Source organism: Dromaius novaehollandiae, chromosome 31, assembly GCF_036370855.1.
Source record: "Dromaius novaehollandiae isolate bDroNov1 chromosome 31, bDroNov1.hap1, whole genome shotgun sequence".
Taxonomy (NCBI): domain Eukaryota; kingdom Metazoa; phylum Chordata; class Aves; order Casuariiformes; family Dromaiidae; genus Dromaius; species Dromaius novaehollandiae.
The window spans coordinates 1,164,175-1,183,542 of record NC_088129.1 but is presented as its reverse complement, the minus strand read 5'-3'; the positions used below and the strand labels follow the sequence as shown (position 1 = coordinate 1,183,542).

The 19,368-nt window shown below is 49.1% G+C and overlaps 2 protein-coding genes and 1 pseudogene across 2 annotated transcripts in view; 2 read left to right on the top strand and 1 right to left on the bottom strand.

Annotated features, from left to right (window-relative positions):
• Positions 1-19,368, bottom strand: part of LOC112993749 (deleted in malignant brain tumors 1 protein-like) — a 231,267-nt gene that overhangs the window by 197,229 nt on the left and 14,670 nt on the right. The gene's annotated exons all lie outside the window — the stretch shown is intronic.
• Positions 593-4,825, top strand: LOC112993757 (sulfotransferase 2B1-like; annotated as a pseudogene).
• Positions 10,704-18,062, top strand: LOC112993756 (scavenger receptor cysteine-rich domain-containing group B protein-like). The gene is made up of 7 exons (XM_026117637.2): positions 10,704-10,835; positions 12,576-12,602; positions 13,617-13,946; positions 14,353-14,682; positions 15,286-15,615; positions 16,450-16,779; positions 17,763-18,062. Exons 1-7 carry the CDS (start codon positions 10,739-10,741, stop codon positions 17,789-17,791), a joined length of 1,473 nt encoding a protein of 490 aa, XP_025973422.2. The 5' UTR covers positions 10,704-10,738; the 3' UTR covers positions 17,792-18,062.

Genomic DNA, 19,368 nt, shown 5'->3' with positions numbered 1-19,368 from the left:
GGGGCCTTTGTTGGAGGTTTAATAGTGTATTTGGAAGAAAAGGGAGAAACTCATCTGGGAAACCGAGGGAACAGGGGAGAAAAGTGGGGTTCTTGCAGTGGGGGTGAAGTAAAGGGCAAATCCCCCCAAAAGGACTTGCACAGAGCTATGCATTGGTGTGCTCTCCATAACCCAGTCCATGCCCTCCCCTCCATGGGAAAGGAATGACTACTGCTCTTTGGCTTTTGTTAATCATTACTCCAGGATGGTGGCACAAGAGCAGAAACCTTCTCCCTCCCCTTCTTCTTCCTCCAGCTCCTGGCAGCTCTGCAGACCTTTAGCTCCAGGAGCAGAGCAAAGCTGGATTTTCGGTGCCAGATAGGGAAGTTTTGGCTCGCAGCTGCTTTCTGTCCCCCCTTGGTTGGGCAGAGATCCCATTATGATGTCTGCTTCACACTCGTCTGAGCTGTGAGGACAGGTAAACACATGGGGCAAGGAAGGGGAGGAAGAGAAGTCAGTCTGTTAGCAGGAATCTGGCCCTAGACCTCCTTAAATATGCTGTGAGGCAGCAGACACCCCCCCACAGACAACCTGCTGTTTGCATAGCTTCCCCATGGGGAAGGATCAGAGGATGTCTGGGTGGGTTATCCCATAATACACAGCTCCTTTGGCCTCAGCCTGCTGTTTTGAATAGGGGGTGTGTGCCGATCCAATATCTGGGGAGGGGGGGGGTTTCGTTACGATCCCAAGGACGAGATTAAGACGATAAAACCGGTCAAATATTGTACAACCTTTTAAATTTATTTTCCACGGAGTGGGGAGAAAAGGTGGGGAAAGGCAAAGGGGAGGAGAGAGAGAAAGAGAGAGAGAGAAAAGGGGGAAAGAGAAAGAGATATCACCACCCTTGGATCCAGCGGCATCCCGTTGGTCCTCTTCACCCTGGGTGTAAATTTTAGCGATGCGCGTGCAGTAATTGCAGCTCGAGCAGGGTCCGACCCTAGGTTCCCGCTGAAAAGTTTGGAGCCAAATCAAGGCAAATTAAATAAATAAATTGTAATGACACACATGCAGTAGTTACAGCTCGAGTTGGGTGCCTCCAAAGAGGGACCCCGAACAAAGAAATCCCTGGGCAATTATAGCTTTTTCAAATTAAGTTTCCCACCCCTCACGCGGTAGTTCAGACCAATAGTAATTTTTGGGTCTGGGGTCTCCTGCTCCCTATTGGGTCTCATCATTGTTCCCAGGCAGGCTGCTTTTCTCCCTTATCTTTACTGTTGTGGTTTCTGCTGACAAATGTGTTTTGATTCCTCTGGTTCTGCCCTTCTTTCTCAGGGCCCTGACCAACAGGCGTTGTTCCAGCAATTAGCACTGCCCCAGCAGTGACAGTAGGTGTTATCTTCCAAGGTCCTGATGACGAGGATATAATCCAGACCCCCTAATTAACACTGTTTCAGCAGTGAGGGGAGGCTTTGTTTCCCAGGGTCCTGGCGCCCAAGCAGGCCTTATTTCAAAGCCTTGACATCCTCCCTCCCGGAGTGTGACGCATGGGAATGCAAACTGCTTGTAACTCCCTTATCTTTCCAGTCTGCATCAGCTCTGGGGCCCTTTCTCACTGCCTAAGGCTTCAGCAAATTTAGCTAGTCCAGGTCCCAAAGTCTCTGCCCGATCGTGCCCTGGTTTGGTGCAGGCTCGGTGTGTCCCAGGTGGTTGCAGGGAGACCGTTTCGGGGGTCGCAGCAGCTCAGTCCTGTTTCCGCCAGGAACAGATGGCTTGTTCGGGTTTATGGTTTGCTTGCACCTTATGTACCAAGAAATGTTTAAGGCAAAAGTTCACTCATCTGTCTGCCACAGGGTGGCTTGGCAGCTGTTTGGGATCTATTACAGGGGAGGAAATTTCCTTGCCTAGGGTCAGCACCCTTACCCTGTCTTCCTCCTCCCCCACAGTGACCCCCACAGATCCAGGCACCGTGCCTGTTCAGTATGTGATGTAGAAAGGCATTAAATTTCGCCCTGCCTACAGCTCTGAGCACAGCCTGAGTTTTGCACACAACCAGTTCAATGACATCTTCAACATCACCTACCCCAAGTCTGGTACAAGGGGAAGACAGCAAAGCAGGGCAAGGGAGGAAAGGGTGGCACAGGCTAGGCTGGGAGAGATGGGGTCAGTAGGGTTTGGGGGAAGGTCCAGGACAGGGAAGGGGGAGGGGTTTGGAAGCCTCTCCAGGTGAGGGTCAATATCCTGCTATGGCAGGGAATAGGAACCTTCTGGGCAGTATGGGGCATCTTCTACTGCAGTGGTTGTACATGGGCAGGGGAGCATCATCTCTTGGGTGGGCACAGACTTGGTGGTGAAGATGCTGCTAACAAAACAGCTCTGGTGTTGTGAGGTCTGCCCATCTCTGCCCCCTGGGGCAGAGATGCACCTCTGCTTTCCCTGGCAGATACCGTGTGGATGACTGAGATGCTGAGCCTTATCCGCAGCCATGGTCATCCCGGCTGGAGCCGAACCTCAATTCTGAGCGTGTACCCTGGTTCTCAACCTGGCTGGGCCTGGAGTCAGCCCTCAGCTACCCCTCGCCTCACCCGCTGACCTGTCACCTCCCCAGGCACATCTTCCCCAAGTCCTTCTCCTGCTCCAGAGCCAAGGTGGGATGGGCATCCATGGAGAGTTTGAAGGGGGCAGGGCCTGGGAGGACCCAGGAGGTGGGGAGCCTTGGAGTGATAGGACATTGGATAAGGACCTTGGTGTTGCCCTATGAGGGTGGGAAGTGTCCTACATGCCCTCCAGATGGAAATGTACAGCCCTTCATGTCACGTCTTGCCTCTCTCAGATACTCTGGGGCATCTGCTTTGACTCTAGAGGCCTTGTGTTTTCATGGACCCGGCCAAGGCCTGGGCGATGGAGTCTAGCTAAGAGCTGGTGCCCGTGTGGAAGACCTCTCCATTTACAGATCCACCCCAACGCCAGTGCCTGGACATTTGAATTCCCCTACTGAGGTTGTCTAATCCCTGCATGCACTCTACTCCAGGTTATTTACCCCGTACGCAATCCTCAAGATGTTGTTGTCTCCTACTATTACTTCTCTAAGATGTGCAACAGCTATGAGGACCCCACATCCTTTGAGCAGTTCCTGATGGACTTTCTGAATGGAGAGTGTGAGTGTGGTTTAGGGCATGCTTAGGGCATGGGGAGGCCTCTCATTGTCTGTAGCTCAAGGGTCTTTTGCTAGTGCCCACCGAGGATGGCTATGAAACCAAGTTTTCCCCAAGAGGGGAGGATGGACCAGGAGGTAAACAAAACAAAGCAGTTCTGGAGAGATATGCAGGCCTGCAAAACTCTGTTGTGCTCTGAAGCAGACAGAAAGTGGATTTCCCCACCTTCTCTTACAGAGCTCAGAGGTCTTCAGGAAGTCTTGGTAAGAAAATCCTACAAATCTCTGGCAGGAGCTGACCTATGAGCCCTGCACACTTCTAGCTTTAGCCTCTTCTTACTGTGGTCTCTGAGCCTGTTCCTGCCCCTATGATGGCAGGGAAAAGAAATGGCATCATCACAGCAGTGTTTGCTGAACTAGGCAGTTTGAGCAGGAAGGCAGCTGGAGAAGACCACATTACTCAGCTGCAACCACAGCCCACTGCCCTTCCCTGGCTGACTCTCCCAGCCCCACCTGCTCCCTATACACCTTTGCTCTGGCCCACCTCATGGCTGCCATGCTCCCAACCTTGTGTGAACCTTCCTCTGCCTTGCACTCCCCCTACCCTGCCCCAATCTGCTCCCAAACCTTCTGCCTTTTGTCTCCCATCAGTGCCCCATGGTTCCTGGTTTGAACACATCCAGGGCTGGATGAAGATGAAGAGCAGAGAGAATTTTTTTCTTCATCACCTACGAAGAGCTGAAGCAGGTAGAGACCTGGGCAGATCCCATGGCTCCAAACAAGAGGCAGCTCTACCACAAATCAACCCTACCGGTGCCAGCGCATGAACTGAGGACTGAAACCTGCCCCCCTCCCCCCAGCCTACCTGCCCCCTGCATCATCATGGAGGCTTATCACAAGCCCCTCAGTGGTAAAAGGCTCCATCTGTGTCCCCAGGACCTGCAGGGCAGTGTGCGACGTCTCTGCCAGTTTCTGGGACAAGATTTAGATGAGGATGCCATCTCTATGGTAGTGCAAAATGCCTCCTTCACATCCATGCGGGAGAACCCAATGTGCAGCTCCATCTTGCTCCCTTCAGACATTATGGACCAAAGGGGCAGTTTCTGAGAAAGGGTGAGTGCAGGGGGTCCCATTGTAATGCTTCAGGGAGCCTGCCTGGAAGGTGCAGCAGTGGGGCTGCTGTGTCTACACAGGGACAACCTCAGCAAGGTTATTCAGAGAACAGCGATGCATCCGTTTGGATCTGGAGGACAGGTTCAGAGGGAGGGTGTCTCATTTTGGAGAGTCCTTTAGGGTGGTAACTGGACTCAAGAGCTGAGCCTATCTCCCTGTGCATATGGAAAACAGAGCAGAGAGAGGGGCTGTGTGCTGGGATGTGCTTTGAGCCAAAACCCCTCTTTTCTCAGGCATCTGTGGGGACTGGAAGAACCGTTTCACAGTGGCACAGAGTGAGACCTTCAACAGGATCTACCAGGACAGGATGCAGGGCCCAAACCTGGCCTTTCCTTGGGACAGGCATTAGGATCCAGACCCAACTTAGGCCACCTAAGCACTGGGTATAAACCAGCTTCTGGCAGCTGTGGGACTTGGGATCACTGACTGGTGTTGGTCAGAGAAAGCTGTACCACTCCCTTGGACCCAGGGATACAAATGGCACTTAACCCAAGTGTGTGAGCAATAAATTTCCACCCTTTCTGTTCAGGTTACAAGGGCTTTCTCATGAGACTCTGCTTCTCTCTGTCCCCTCCTACCATCCCTCAACCCTTTTTCCCCTGAGACAGGCTCAGGGGTCCCCTGGGAAGGACTCATCTGCCTGCCCTCCAACACATTCCTCTTTTGCTGACACAGGAGTGTAACACCTTCCACAAGAGCACACACAGAATTTATTCTGTCCATCACAGAGTGCTTACAGCACTGCCCAGTGCAGCCTGTTCAGGAGCTGCAACCAGCTGAAATGTTCCCTTGGGGATGTGCATTGAATGTGCTGTAGTGGAACAACAGAAAAAATGGGATGGGCTGCTTGAACACAGATGAGCCTTTCAGATTTCCTGACCAAGGGAAAGGCAGGGGAGGTGCAGGAGGTTGGAGAGTGACAAGGTGACTCAGAAGCACATACCTGTGGCCATGTCCAGGATGGGAGCAAGAGGAGAGGAAGAGCTCGGTCAGGCCAGACGGACAAGCACAGATGGGAGCCTGGAGGATGCACCTATGGCCAAAAGTGGGAGAGCACAGGTATGCAGAAAGAAGAGGAGATAGCTGGACATAGGCACTGAGTGAATGCCTGGGAGCTGCCCTGCTTGCAGATTAGCAGAGTCAGCTGTAGGGAGCTGCTGTGTATTGTGGCCAAGGTAAGGGAGCCAGGGAAGGGGTGGGCTGCTGAGACCTACAGCCACATTGCTTGGACTGGGAGGGGCAGGAGAAGGGCTTTCTTTGGCCAGAAGTAACAGACATGGAGCAAGGAAGCCTCAGTGTAGAGACAGCACTTTAGTGAAGTGTGGGGTGAGGTATGTCAGAGATATTCTGCAGAAGAAGAGAGCAGGGATCAAGGAAAGCCCCCTGTGGCTTCACAGACACAAGTGGGGGAGAAGACCATCCTATGCAGGATGGGTGGGAAGAGGAATGGGAGAGGCAGGAGGAGAAATAGGTAAACATGGGTGGAGGATGAGGAGGGAAAGATTTCAAAACAGAGAACTGTGTGGCAGCAGCTGACAAGTCCAGGGGAATTTGGAGTGCTGTGCAGGAGCTTTCTGTGGAAGGAGCTGTGGGGCTGGGTAGGTCTTTTCTCCTGCTTGCCTTGCAGCGCTTGCAATGGAGCAGGGAAATGCCTCCGTCGTGCAAGACTGCAAAAGAACTTTCTTGGTAGGACTGGGGGAATGACTCCAGAGTTTGTAGCAGATTTCCCTCAACATTCAGATCAGTTCTTGGTTCTTTTCTGCACCCTCTCCACTGTGACCTTTCCAGGACTTGGACATTGAACTGCCCCCTACACTCTTGTGATGGTGTGTATGATCCCTGTCTAGGGCATCCACGTTTTTCCCACTCCTTACCCCCACTGCCTTCTGCCTGCCCACACTCCTGGTCACATCCCCCGAGTCTTCCATGTCCTGCCTCAGGTGAGGAGGTTCACTATGGGCAGCAGGTGACTCAGGGCTCAGGGCTGCACCCTGCACTCACACTATCTGCAAAGTCAGGAGGCAGGATGAGGTAGGATTTGATGCCAGGAACTCTCTGCAAATGGACCAGTGTAAGGGATGTGAGGATACAAGGAGAGGAAATGAATTCTCCATGCCAGAGCCCTCTCCCCACAGATGTTCTCTCTCTCCATCCCAGCCCTCCCACGGCTGCTTCCTACCCCTCATCTTGCATAGACGCTACTGTGAGCTGCAGCCCTGTTTGTGCTTGACCTGTTTGGAGCACTTCTCCTTCTCGCATAGTCTTTCCTCTCCTGCTCTCCCTCCCCATGCTTTCCTATATCACCTCCATGCACTTGCTCTCTCCTGCCCCCATGGGACAGCTGGGTTGCCCCTATCCGACTATAGTCAGCAAAGACTCATCACTCACCTTCTGTTCCTCTTCTAGCCCCTCTTTGCTACTGTGGCCTCTCATGCTGAGCTGAGATCAGAGCTAACTGGGAAGAGTGAAACTCTAGTGGTCCCTAGCAGCTCTGCAGAGGGAGAAGAGGTGACGGTGAGCTCTGAAAACCTGCAGGCAGAGCCTGTAAGAAAGAGAAACGCCCCTCTAAATCCCACCTAAAGGGAATTGACTCTGTAGCACCTCATGGAGAAAGAGGAGATGAACAGAAAGGACCACTGAGCAATTTTTTTTTAAATATAAGTGGTGAATGGGACAACTAGAAGAAATTCTCTGGTGGGTTGGAACTGCTTGGGGTTGTGCCAGTGAATGGCAGCACTGGCTGCTGTGACTGCAAAGGTTTTCCCTGCTGTGAACAAGATACCTCTGTAGCTGGGACATTTTATCTGATCAGGGCAGCCATTGTCAGTGGGCATAAGGACAGGGTCTTCTCTAGACACAAGCTGTCCTGGGATGTGGCACTCATTAGCCCATTAGGGCCAAGCATTAGCGCAACACCTGAAGATGTACCTCACCCATTTCCTGCAGCTCTGTTCCCCTGCATCCAGGTATTTTGGTCAGGATGGCTTCCTGGTGTCCTCTGCTGTCCCCTGACCCCACTTTTAGTAAGTCCTTGTATATTGTGCTGGGGCACTGGTCTGCCACTGACACAGGACTGAGACAGAATTCATGGGAGAGGAGCAAGATCCTGCCTGGTATGGAAATTTGCTGCTGTGATTCCTTTTCTGTTTGCTAGACATGAGCAAACCCCAGTTTTGTCATCTTTTGTCATCAAGATCTTGGGATGTGCTCAAGGCAACTTAAATCAGAAGGAGAATGCATGGAAGGAGAAGAATTGTCTGAATTTTAATCTGGGGTATGTTTAAGAACAAATCAGGTCATTATGGCAGAAAACACCTTGGATAAGAGTGCCGATGAAGTGCTAGCAAGTTAAATTGTTTAGGATGAAAAGCAAAAAGGATAGAAATATAAAGACTGAGGACTTGAAGAAAGCAGATTTTAACAACCTCTTTGAATAGTTAAAGGAAAGTCTAAAGCTAATCTAAGTGATCGGTAAGAGGACAATAATTTCAGGAGTATGGCTCATTTCTTCCACAAGCAACATCAAGGCCAAAGGCACAAATTATCCTTATTTGGAAGTAGGGGTAGGAAGACACTATGCGACCAGCACTCAGTGAAGAAACATTCAGAAAAATGAAAACAGGGCAATATGCTAAGGGAGAGAATAATAGAATGTCATACTGGGTGAAAATTAGAAAGACAAAGGTGCAAAATTTGATACTTCCAGAAAAGGTCATAGCAGGCAACAACGAACCAATGCATAACTACATTTACAGTTTGGTAAAGAGTAGGGAAAGAGTTTGTCAGCAACTCAGAGGGAAAGGGAAGCTCGTGAAAGTGGGTGCCAACCAGTATGATATGTTTAATGGTTTCTACTTGCTTCTATTTTCACTAAAATGCCTTATTGTTATGACAGGGCTAAAATAATTAGCAGTAAGGAGAACATTAAAGATAGGTTGAAATAGTGAATCCATACTTAGGAATGACAGAATTTTTCCACTTGATTTCAAACCCTAATCCTTTCAAAATTCACCCCAAAATATTTGGGAGACTGGCTGTAGCAATGATTGTCTTTATCAGTGCATGGGGCATGGGAGAGGTTCCAGATAAGTGGAAGATTTGATACAGTGCATATGTTTAGAAACGAGAGAGAGAGAGAGAGAGAGAGAAAGAAAAGAAAGAAAGAAAGAATGGAAGGAAGGAAGAAAGGAAGGAAGGAAGGAAGGAAGGAAGGAAGGAAGGAAGGGGGGATTTTAGAAGATTTAGTCTAGACTCAGTTCCTTGGAAAATACTGAGCAGAAAACCAAACCTTCTACTTAGAGTCACCTAGAAGATAATGTGATAACAATTATCAGCTAACACAGGTTTGTCAAGATGACATATCAAACCAACAATTAGCTGCACAAATACAAACCAAGAGTTACTGGCCAGTCTCCAGCAAGGCAGGCAGAGTACCAGGATCTGTATTGAATAACAACAGACTTGAATCAACAACACTGGGATATTGCAAAAAAAATAAACTTCACTTCGGACTCCTGGAACGGGGAGGCGTCTCGTGTATGAGACGTGTGCAATCCTCTTCTTTATCCAACCATGCTGAGATATCTGCTGCACATCTGTGACTGGTTTATACATCAGCCTTCAAGAAAGATGTTGGCCATCCTGGAGACTGTCCAGAAGAGAAGTAGTAATAGCTATCAGTGTAGAAAACAAGACAGAAATGGAGAGAGTAAAAGTCTCTTTGCTAGGAAGGAGCAAAAACTAGGCAAACAGATTAAAAGAGTTTTCAAATTATATGATAAAGAGCTCTTCTGCTCTAAGGTGGATGCAATGCTCTCCCCTAACACACACAGCTTTGATATGAAATTCAATATGGACCAGACTTAACTTAGACTGATGCATGTCTTTATCTGAGAAAGCCATGACCCTTGAGATTTGCTTTTGAGACTGAGATTTGTATTTAGTTAGGCATGCTTTCCTGACCCATCACCTCATCTTTATCCTCTGGACATGCTGTTGCAATGAAAGGGCTTGCTAGCTCTGCACTCATTCACTTTCCCTGCACATTTTGTTGTCCACTCCAACCCTCCATTTCTGCCTTTAGGTGTTCTCTCATTGTCTACTGTCTTCATGAGGAACCTCAGCTTTGCTCCCTGCCCTGGGGTGAGGAGAGCACACAGGTTGCACAGTCTGAGGAGAGAAGCACCCCAGTGCTGCATACACTCTCTGCAGCTTGCTGGTCCAGCATACACTCTCTGTGGTGCAAGATGTTTCTGGGCATCTTCAGCAGTAATGCACGTTCTCTGTGTGTTCATCTGAGTTCTTCTGCACCCAGATTTGAGCTTCCTAGAGGTGGTGCTGAGCAGTGGTCTTATGGGCCAGCCTCTGTGGTCTGGCCAGATAGCTAGTGCAAATACAAAGAGAGGCCTGAGGACTTCGCTGAGTCCCTGCTGCACAGTGCTGGAGGATGTAGTGCAATTCTCATAGGATCACATTGCCTTTCCTTCAGTTCAGCCAGCCCCTCAGCCAGCCCTATGGCTAAGTTTATGCCGGCATCTTGCACCTTAGACATCTCCAGTATAGAAGTCGGGGTCTGAGCTCCCTCCCTGGGAGGAACAAGCACTCCCAGGGGAGAGTCATCTCTTGCCAAGGCTAATGTCTTGTATAAAGAAGTGGAACTGCCTCCTAGGAGTGCTTGGTGACCTCTCCTGAGCATACAAGGTGTCTGAATGAATTTCCTAGATACCAATGTCAACACAGAAGACAAGGTAGTTCCAACCCAAGATGACAGCAGCATCTGTTCAGCATTGTGAATACCTGAATGATTTGACCCTCAGAGAGGATTTGGGAGTCTGCTTCTCCCTGCCAGGGATGGTGTGCTGTTGCCTTCATCTCACGTAGGAGGATGGTTCACACTGAGCAAAGACTTAACTGGATTGTGAACACAGACAAACTTTAGAACAAAAATTCACACAGATTTCCTGTTTTCTGCAAAAAACATGGGAATAAAAGTGGAAAAACCCCTTCTTTAGACAAAGCCTCTGCTTTCAGCAGTGGGAAAAGGTTTCTCACAGCTTCCTGTGCTGCATTAAGGGTGTGAGATCAAATTCATTTTCCCAGTTAAGCCTGGGCACTGGTCCCCTATTCCTGCAGTTGCCAGAAGCCAGTCCTGAGGATGACTTCCAAAACCCTGTCTCCCCCCATTGCTGCCACCTATGGTCCAGAACCAGCTGTCCTGAGATGTCTTGTTTGCTCAGCAGGTTCCTGGAACAGCTCAGTTTCACAATCCCACAGCCTACATGATGCCAGAGCCCATGGCAAAAGAGTCACTTCCTGGCAGAGGTCTGGCTTTTCGTACTTGCTGAATACCTGCCATGGGGCACAGAGGGAGGTTTTGGGGTGAAGGGGAGGGGCCAGGACCCAGAGGAATTGTCAAATACCCTGTTCCTTGGGTTCATGTCCTGTCTCCTCTGCCTTCCCCTCCTGTGCAGACACGGAGCACACAGTCTCTGTGCTACCAACATGAAGCTTGTCCTCCTGGCCTGTCTCTGGGGTAAGTGATATTTTTTTTTTCCTCTTTCCTTTTGGCTTGGCATCCCTTTGTCAATGGTCAATGATTCTCCTCTTCCACTATAGCTCCCTCTACAGCCCATAGCACATAGCAAATGATGCATTGCAAGAAGGGGAAATGCAGTCCATGGTTTCTACTTCACAGTGAGCTGAAACCCTCTCTAGACTATCTGGCCTGCAATTGCTTGTAAATATCTGATAGTTCAGTGTGGACACTTGGATCCCACAGAGTATCTCAGATGTCATTAGATAGCCACAGGCGGACAACAGGAAACAGCCTCATCTTGACACGGTTGATGAAGACATCTTAAATGTTTCATTCTAGACCTAAATCCCAACCCTCATGAGAAAAGACAGCGTTGATCAAAGTGGGGTTCCCTGCTCATGTTTCCTTGCTCTGAGTTCCTACCCTGTGTGGATTCATCTATGGCGGGGATGGGACCAGACCCAGAGACAATAGGCAGAGGTACTGAATATGCTCCATGGCTATCATACTTGGGCAGGCATTCCAGACTGCCAAGATGAAAGGTAGCTGAAATTTTCAGAGAGAATGGGCATAACTTTTAGGCATCCCAGCCCACATTTTTTAAAAATAGCTACAAAATGGCAGGTGGAAAAGAGATTTACCTGGGCAGTAATGCTAATGACTGTTCTGCTGTCAGCAGTTCTTCCCTTGCCCAAAGTCATTGGTCAATACTCGGGACCTTGCCAGACTGCTGCCTTTAAGAGGAGAAATTGTTTGTGTTGAGCCCTTCTTTGCTGATGACCTTATACAGGGGTACAAAGTCCCCTTCTCCTAGTATTCAGGACAAAGATTCTGGCAAGTTTTCCCTCAGGCTTTCCAAGTCTAGCTTCCAGGGTTTGCCTCAGCCTCTTTTTAATCCCCAGCAGAAACTTCTGAGCAGAAATAGCTACTTTGCACAGGGCTCCAGACACTTTCGACTATGAAGACACTTCATTGCCTACCCCTATTAGCAGGCCTATAATTGTTCCTGTTGGATTTCATTGATGCCATTAATGTCTGCCAGATCGGCACTGCTCTGGGGTTATTTGTGTGCAGTGTCTCCCTGAAGTCCAGAAATGGCCATGCTTCGTCATGACCTGGCCCCAACAGGAAGGAAAAAAAATGCTGTTCTGTTTGCAACTCATCGCACTTTCAGGAGTTCATCCAGTAGTATACCTCTTACCTGGCTTTTGCCAGTTGGGTGTTAAATCCAGAGTCTCTAGGGAGAGGCAAGCACTTTCAGCATGCACTTCAATCCTCTGCTCTGGACACTGACCAAGGATGGGATGAGTAGGCGTCAGACAAAGTTCAACTCTTTCCACTGACTATAGAAGGAGTCTAGATAACTAATTCAGTCTGGACACTGAATTTTAGATGATTGAATCTGAGTGAGAGGAATCCCAACTGATCTGTTATGGTATTGTCAAATTATCTACCCAAACCCAATTTTTTCCTATATGTATGTATATATATATATGTTTATATATATATATATATATGTATATAATTTCTCTCCCTATCTGATCTCTTTATCAAGAAAGTCCCCTAGACAAGCTCTAAGGCACACAAAACCCATGGACAGATGGGTTTGAGAGACTGAGAACAGTGATGGGCTCTAACAGTGTCTTGTTTCTTGCCTGGTACTTTGCTATCCAGAATCTACAGGCTTTACAGAGCTTATCAGATGGAGACTAATGTCCTGTATTTTTTATATTTCAGCTTCCTTTGCTGGAGTCCTCCTGGCAGGTCAGTATTTGTAGTAGAGAGTGGAGCATGAGTCAGCCTACATGTACTTCATAAAATGTCATGCAGAATAATGTTGTATCTAACCTAGAGATTTAAGTGTACTGTTCAGAGTTAAGAGACTTTGATCCAAATCCTTCTCCTATGGCTAACTTTATGTACCATATTCTCATGACCAGCCAATAGAGAGGAACTGACTCTATCTCCTGTATAGTTTGTGAGGTGCCATACTGGGGGTCTCTGGGTAAAAGGAGCAGTTAAGGCAGCTGCTTATTTTAGCAAAGCTAAACCAGAGTTTAAAACATCTGAGATGCTAGAGTCTTATCTCCATGAGGTGGGGAAGTGTCCAGTGTCCCCTTGGCTCCTCCATGAGCCATTATGGAGGTATTTCAGATTTTGGGACCCTGTCACTTTCAATCTCTGAATTAATCTTACTACAGCACCCTAGACCCATGCAAAAGGAACATCACTATCCAAAGAGATTTGGTTCTCAGTACTAGAGTGCCAAACAGGGTTTGGGATCAAAGCTTGATAACTCCTAGGGCCCTGGAGGTTTTGAAAGGGATTGTGTGGCATGGTGGGCAAGAACAGGATTGAGTAATCGAGAAAAATCCTTTCCAGTCCTGGGTGCTGACTGCATTTAGGTATGCAATAGTTCCTTGTCAACTGAGTACCAGCAATCACTGCCTCTAGCTGTGCAAACACTACCTTTTCCTTGGGGAAAGCATGAAAACTTCTAGATTCTCTCTTCTGTGGTACCAGTCCAGTTATCTGGAACTGAAAGAGGCTGGTCTTCATCAAGGGGAAGCTCACATAGAATCTAAATGACAGAGTAGCAGCTTTTGGCCATTCCCAGCTCAAAAAGAGATTCCCAGCCATCAAATATTTTGGATGCTAGAGTACCCCAGGCTGTTGTTCCCCTTGATCTGGGTGTGAGGACAGCCAGTGCTCTCTGGGGAGGAAGAGCGCGCTTTCCCATTCCCTGCCTTCACCCCAGGGTGCCTTTTTTTTCTCCAGAAGATGTAGACACAGCCAAACTTGAGGTCCGCCTGGTGGATGGCCCGAATCGCTGCTCTGGGAGAGTGGAAGTGCTACACAAGGATGTCTGGGGGACCGTGTGTGATGACGGCTGGGATTTAAGGGAGGCAAGGGTCGTGTGCAGGCAACTGGGCTGTGGGACAGCACTATCAGCTCCCCGAGAATCCAAATACGGAGAAGGGAAGGGCCAGATCTGGTTGAGTGACCTGAACTGCACAGGGACAGAAGCGTCCCTCACTGAATGTGAGGCGAAGGCATGGGGAGACAACATCTGCAACCATGTGGAAGATGCCAGTGTGGAATGCTCAGGTAAGTCCTGAATATTTCTTACTTTGGGCCACACTGGCCCTTTTGCCTCAAGATGGGTCATGGTGCAACTTCTGACACACCCAATTAGGAGGTTAGGGATGCAGAATGACTCTGTTGGGATCCACTTTCCTTCCCCTGTTGACCCAGAGAAGCTGCATCACAATTCTCTGACCTGAAATGACCTGCAGTGCTGGGAGGGGACAAAGACATTTCCCCCTCTCTCCTGACAGCCTCCATTTTGTCATTCTTCTTCCTTCAACCTTTCTTCTTTTGTCAGAAGGTGGGAAGGGAGCCCTTGACAGGCATTTGGGAAGTGCACAGACATCACAAGAGACTCTGCTTTCCTCTTGTCATCAGGCGCACAGAAACGTCTTTCAAAATTATTTCACCCTTGGATTTTTTGCAGAAAATGAAATACATGAGCCAGGGCCAATCCGGCTGGTGGGAGGCCCAAACAGATGTGCTGGCAGAGTTGAGGTGCTTCATGAAGAACAGTGGGGCAGTGTGTGCCATGACAGCTGGGATATGGATGACGTCCAAGTTGTGTGCAGGCAATTGGGCTGTGGGGATGCGGTGCTGGCCCCCACTGGAGCTAAGTTTGGACGAGGAACTGACACCATCTGGCTGGATGACGTGAACTGTGTAGGGACAGAAGCTGCCATCTCTGAATGCCAGGCGAGGCCATGGGGAGAACACAACTGTTACCATGGGGAAGATGCTAGTGCAGTTTGCTCAGGTAATCTTTGCATTCTCCCCATTTTGCTATCTACAGGTTGAGATGTCCTCACAAATAGCACGGACAGTTCTGGAAGGGAACAGGGGCTTAATGTGGAGCATTCACCAGTTGAGTTGATGCAAGCCAAATATTCCTGCTCGTGGCTCAGGGTCCTTATAGCATGGAAGGGTGCTTTGATCTGGGAGATTTTCTCCTCTTTGCTCACTGGGGTGCTCTGTGGCCTTTTTTTTCCAGATCAGACTTAGGGTCAGTCTTTTGTGGTGACTAAGAACCCATTTTGTCAAACTCAGGACTTAAAGTCCCTGTGCATTGGCTCATTTACCTGAGAGCTAATTTGTTTAAGACCAGTACCTTTCCCCACAGCTAGGCCTGGACATGATATCTACCTGTTTTATTTCCTTGTGCATCTGGTAAAGACTGCTATTATGTTTCTAGCTGGGATAGCTGCTTTTTTTTTATGAAGAGGAAGCTCTGAATGGGAGGTTGCTGTGCGCAGGGTGTTGTGCCTTGTCGAGGAGTGGGGTGGAAAACAAGAGGACTACAAACGTGCAAATGCACAGCCTTCTGTCTTGCTGAGCATTGCCTCTCTGGCTGTGTCTGCAGACTCAGGGATTACCGCCTCCGATTCTGTCCGCCTGGTGGATGGCCCGAATCGCTGCTCTGGGAGAGTGGAGGTGCTACACAAGAATGTCTGGGGGACCGTGTGTGATGACCACTGGGATTTAAGGGAGGCGAAGGTTGTGTGCAAGCAGCTGGGCTGTGGGACAGCACTATCAGCTCCCCGAGAATCCAAATACGGAGAAGGGAAGGGCCAGATCTGGTTGAGTGACCTGAACTGCACAGGGACAGAAGCGTCCCTCACTGAATGTGAGGCGAAGGCATGGGGAGACAACATCTGCAACCATGTGGAAGATGCCAGTGTGGAATGCTCAGGTAATCCCTCCATTCTCTATATGCTGGGGAGTTGGGTGGGTGGATCCCACCACACATACCTTCCCTGCTCAAATGAGGGCTAGTCCCAAGCACCAGTGAAGCTCTGTGTTTGTCTTCTGGTGGGAATGGAGAGGAGCCTCAGCTGTTGAAGTCATCCTGCCACTGAGTACCAGCCCTGTTATGCAGTGCATTGCTCACCTAATGACCCAGTGGAGACACATGGGTATAGCCATGGTGCCCCAGTGCAGAACTGACCCCATGACCCAGTGCAGTGCTGACACAATAACCCGCTGCGGAACTGACCCAGTGCAGTATCAATGCAATGACCTCATGCACAGCTGACCTAGTACAATGCTGATCCAGTAATCCACTCCAGTGCTGACCTAGCAATCCAGTGCATAACGAACTCAATGGGCCAGTGCAGTGCTGACCCAGGACACAGTGCAGTGCTAAGCAGCTGAGCTAGAAATGGTGCTGTGCCTAGGGCAGCATTAAATATTCTCCCACCTGAGATCACTGTGGTCCCTTGCTCCCTCTCTGGCCTGAAGGGTAATTGTGATCACTAGACTCCTTGAACCAGTTACCCAGCAGAGCCTGCAGCCATCCAGGAAGACTGAGAATGCTTCCACCTGCCCTTTCCTCACAGCCTCCCACCCTGGGATTTCTGCCTCCCTTTCCTCCCCAGAGAAAGCTGGAGGCAATGAAAAGGGGTCCTTTGGCATATCTTTGGTGTGCTCAGAGACAGGAAAGTCTCCTCTGGATAGGCATGCTTTCTGCAGCAGAAGGGGCGCATAGGAACCTCCCTAAGCATTTATTTTCTTGGGATGTGTGCAGAGGTAGATGTTCCTGAGCCGGGGCCAGTCCGTCTGGTGAATGGCCCGAGCAAGTGTGCTGGAAGAGTCGAAGTGCTCCACGAGAACCGGTGGGGCAGCGTGTGTGATGACCACTGGGACATGCAGGACGCCAAAGTAGTGTGCAAGCAGGTTGGCTGTGGGTCACCAGTGTCAGCCCTGGGAGGTGCTCGCTTTGGGCGAGGGCCGGACATCATCTGGCTGGACGATGTGAACTGCACTGGGACGGAAGAGAGCATCTTTAACTGCCAGGCCAGGCCATGGGGTGAACACAACTGCTATCATGGAGAAGATGCTGATGTTGTCTGCGCAGGTAATTGCCCATCACTTTAGCATCTGAAGTGTTGTGAGAACAGTGTTGGTAGAGCCAGCAGGCTGGACTGCAGGGAACAAAAGAGAATCACAAAGGAGGAACGCTTCTCCTCTCAGAATAATGCTGATAGAGGCAGGGAAATGGGTGCAGGAAGGAGTCATACAGAAGATGGATTATCTGGTTAGGATGACTGTGGTGGGTGTGAAGGACCAGCTGGTTGGAGAGGGACATCAGCAGAGCAGAGACAAACACGAGTGACAATCTGACTGTGGGATGGGTCCTGCTGAAGGACCTGAGAAGAGAGAGTCCTGGAGATCCTGAGAAGGGAGTTTTGTACATAGCAAGGCTTCAGAAAGAGGGAAGATAGATCAGCTTCCAGGGAAGAAGGTAATGACAAGCATGTGGGGGAGGAAGGGTAGGTGGGGGACAGCTGGGAAAAGGGTGTCTGAGGAGGGTTGCCAGTTTCTATTGGAGTATTGTCTATGCACACAAAATGTCTGAGCTGGACTATCTAAGGACCCCTATCAGCACAGCTTCTGGCTTTTCATTCACTCTTGCTTGGGACAGGAGCTTGGACAAGTCCTGCATGAGTGAAGAGAAGAATTCCTGCTGGCCCTTGGCTGGTTTCATTATGGGGAGACAGGGCCATGGGGACGTGTGGTGGACACACAGTCTTTCACCTGGGTGTTGCTCTAGGTTGTGCTGTCAGGGCCGCATATTCTCTGGATCCATCGGTGTACTGTGACGCAGCATCAGATGCTGCTCTTCACACAGTCATGTCTTGTTCCCCTGCTCTGGGCCCTGTCCAAGGCTCAGGTGCCCAGCATTCTCTTTGTCAACAGACCCAACCATATTAGTATCATCTAACTCGCAGACCTTTTTTGGGAGTAGAGTCCAGGTCACTTATACCTGGAAATTCTGGTGTCAGAATGTTCCTGAGGACAGATTTTGCTTTACTGTGTTCCCTTTCTTTGCAACTAAAGAGAACCTGGAGGAGCTGGAAGCATCGTGAGAGCCACACTGGCCCCACCAGACCACACTCACCGTGCAGCAGGAGATGGGCCAGCAAGACTCAGCTGAGAGGACAAATGGGAGGGATGTTACAGAACCATCAATGTGGCATGATTAGATCCCTGGCTTGGCAAAACTGTTCTCTCTCATCCCTTGAAGGAACTGCAGACTTGGTTATAATTGCATTGATTGAAAACCAAGTTGAACAAATGATTCCCACTGAAAAGCGAACATCACAAAGTATCAATAAAGTTCTCCCAAAGCTTAAAAAACTGGCTGCCTCATCAATTTGTCATGGGACTAGATGAGTTCAAGCTCATGTCTGAGCATATGCCTGGCAGTGAGCTTTTGGTCCAGCATGGTGAACATTCATACCAATGGTATGGAAGTATCTATAAAATCTCTGCTGAGAAATGTTTGCCTCCCCTCATTCAGACTGGTAACAAGAAGAGCAGTCATATGAGCCTTGGAAAGGGTATTAGACACTGCACAGCGTGAGCTTTTTCCTGAAGGTTCTTCTGTTCCTCCCTAGAGGGGACCAAAGAGACCTGCCCCCTTCCCCTACCGAGGGTACAATTTGCCCCTTTTCCTTCCTTCTTCCCACAGAGAAAAGCTGGTGCTTTACAGGCAGACAATTGCCCATTGTTAGGGTGCCCAAACAAACTTTAGCCTCCAGCACAGCTGTACTGTCTCTCCAATAAATGATATGCTTTATGCCTGTCATCAAGGCACAAATGCTTTATTTCAGCAAAGCAGAGAGCTAAGGTCTTCAGCTCAATATTGACACCATAAGATGGGTTTCCTTTGCTCTAATTTGGATGTCTCAAAACTGAATGGTCAACTCAAGCTGTTATTACAGCCAGGAGAGATGACTGGCTTATCTCTTCTGCTTCCACCTGAAAGACACTACCATTGTAAGACAGGTCTAAAACAGCTCGGATGATCTGCTGTAGGAAGATGTCTAGTCCAGTGTCACTCTGGGGAGAGTAGAAATAAGACGAAGGTGGACATGTTCTTGACCAGGATGCAGAACATCAGACAGACTCACAGGAGCAGCAAGTACAGGTCAAATGCCTACATTTTTAAAAATGGAAGGTGAGAAAAAGCACAGAAACACGTCAAGGTTTGGAGGGAATGTCTCTGAGGGTCATGGTTGAACGTATCAGAGACAAAGCTGAGCGAGGGCTCCACTGCCACAGCTAAATACCTTCTAGGAGGAGGATGCTGGCTACCCAAGGGAACCTCAGACTGTCTGAGTTGATAAAACAAGAGCCAGGTGCTTATTTAATGCATCTTTATAATCAGCACAAGACATCTTTTATGGATTAAGGATAATATCAGCAGGAAATGATGAACTGACATTAAGACCACTTAACTAATGAGCAGGAAAGGTCTGCTAATGTAGGAAGTCACAGTGATTCAAGTTGACTTCAAGTGCCCAGTAACGTTCCCAAAATGTTCCCTCTAACCTTGAGGGAAGATGCCTGGAAAGCTGTCATATGACAGGAATCAGGGTCGGTGGGATCACGTCCATGGCATTGCAGGCATCCACAGAAATCGTTAAATTAGACACAATGT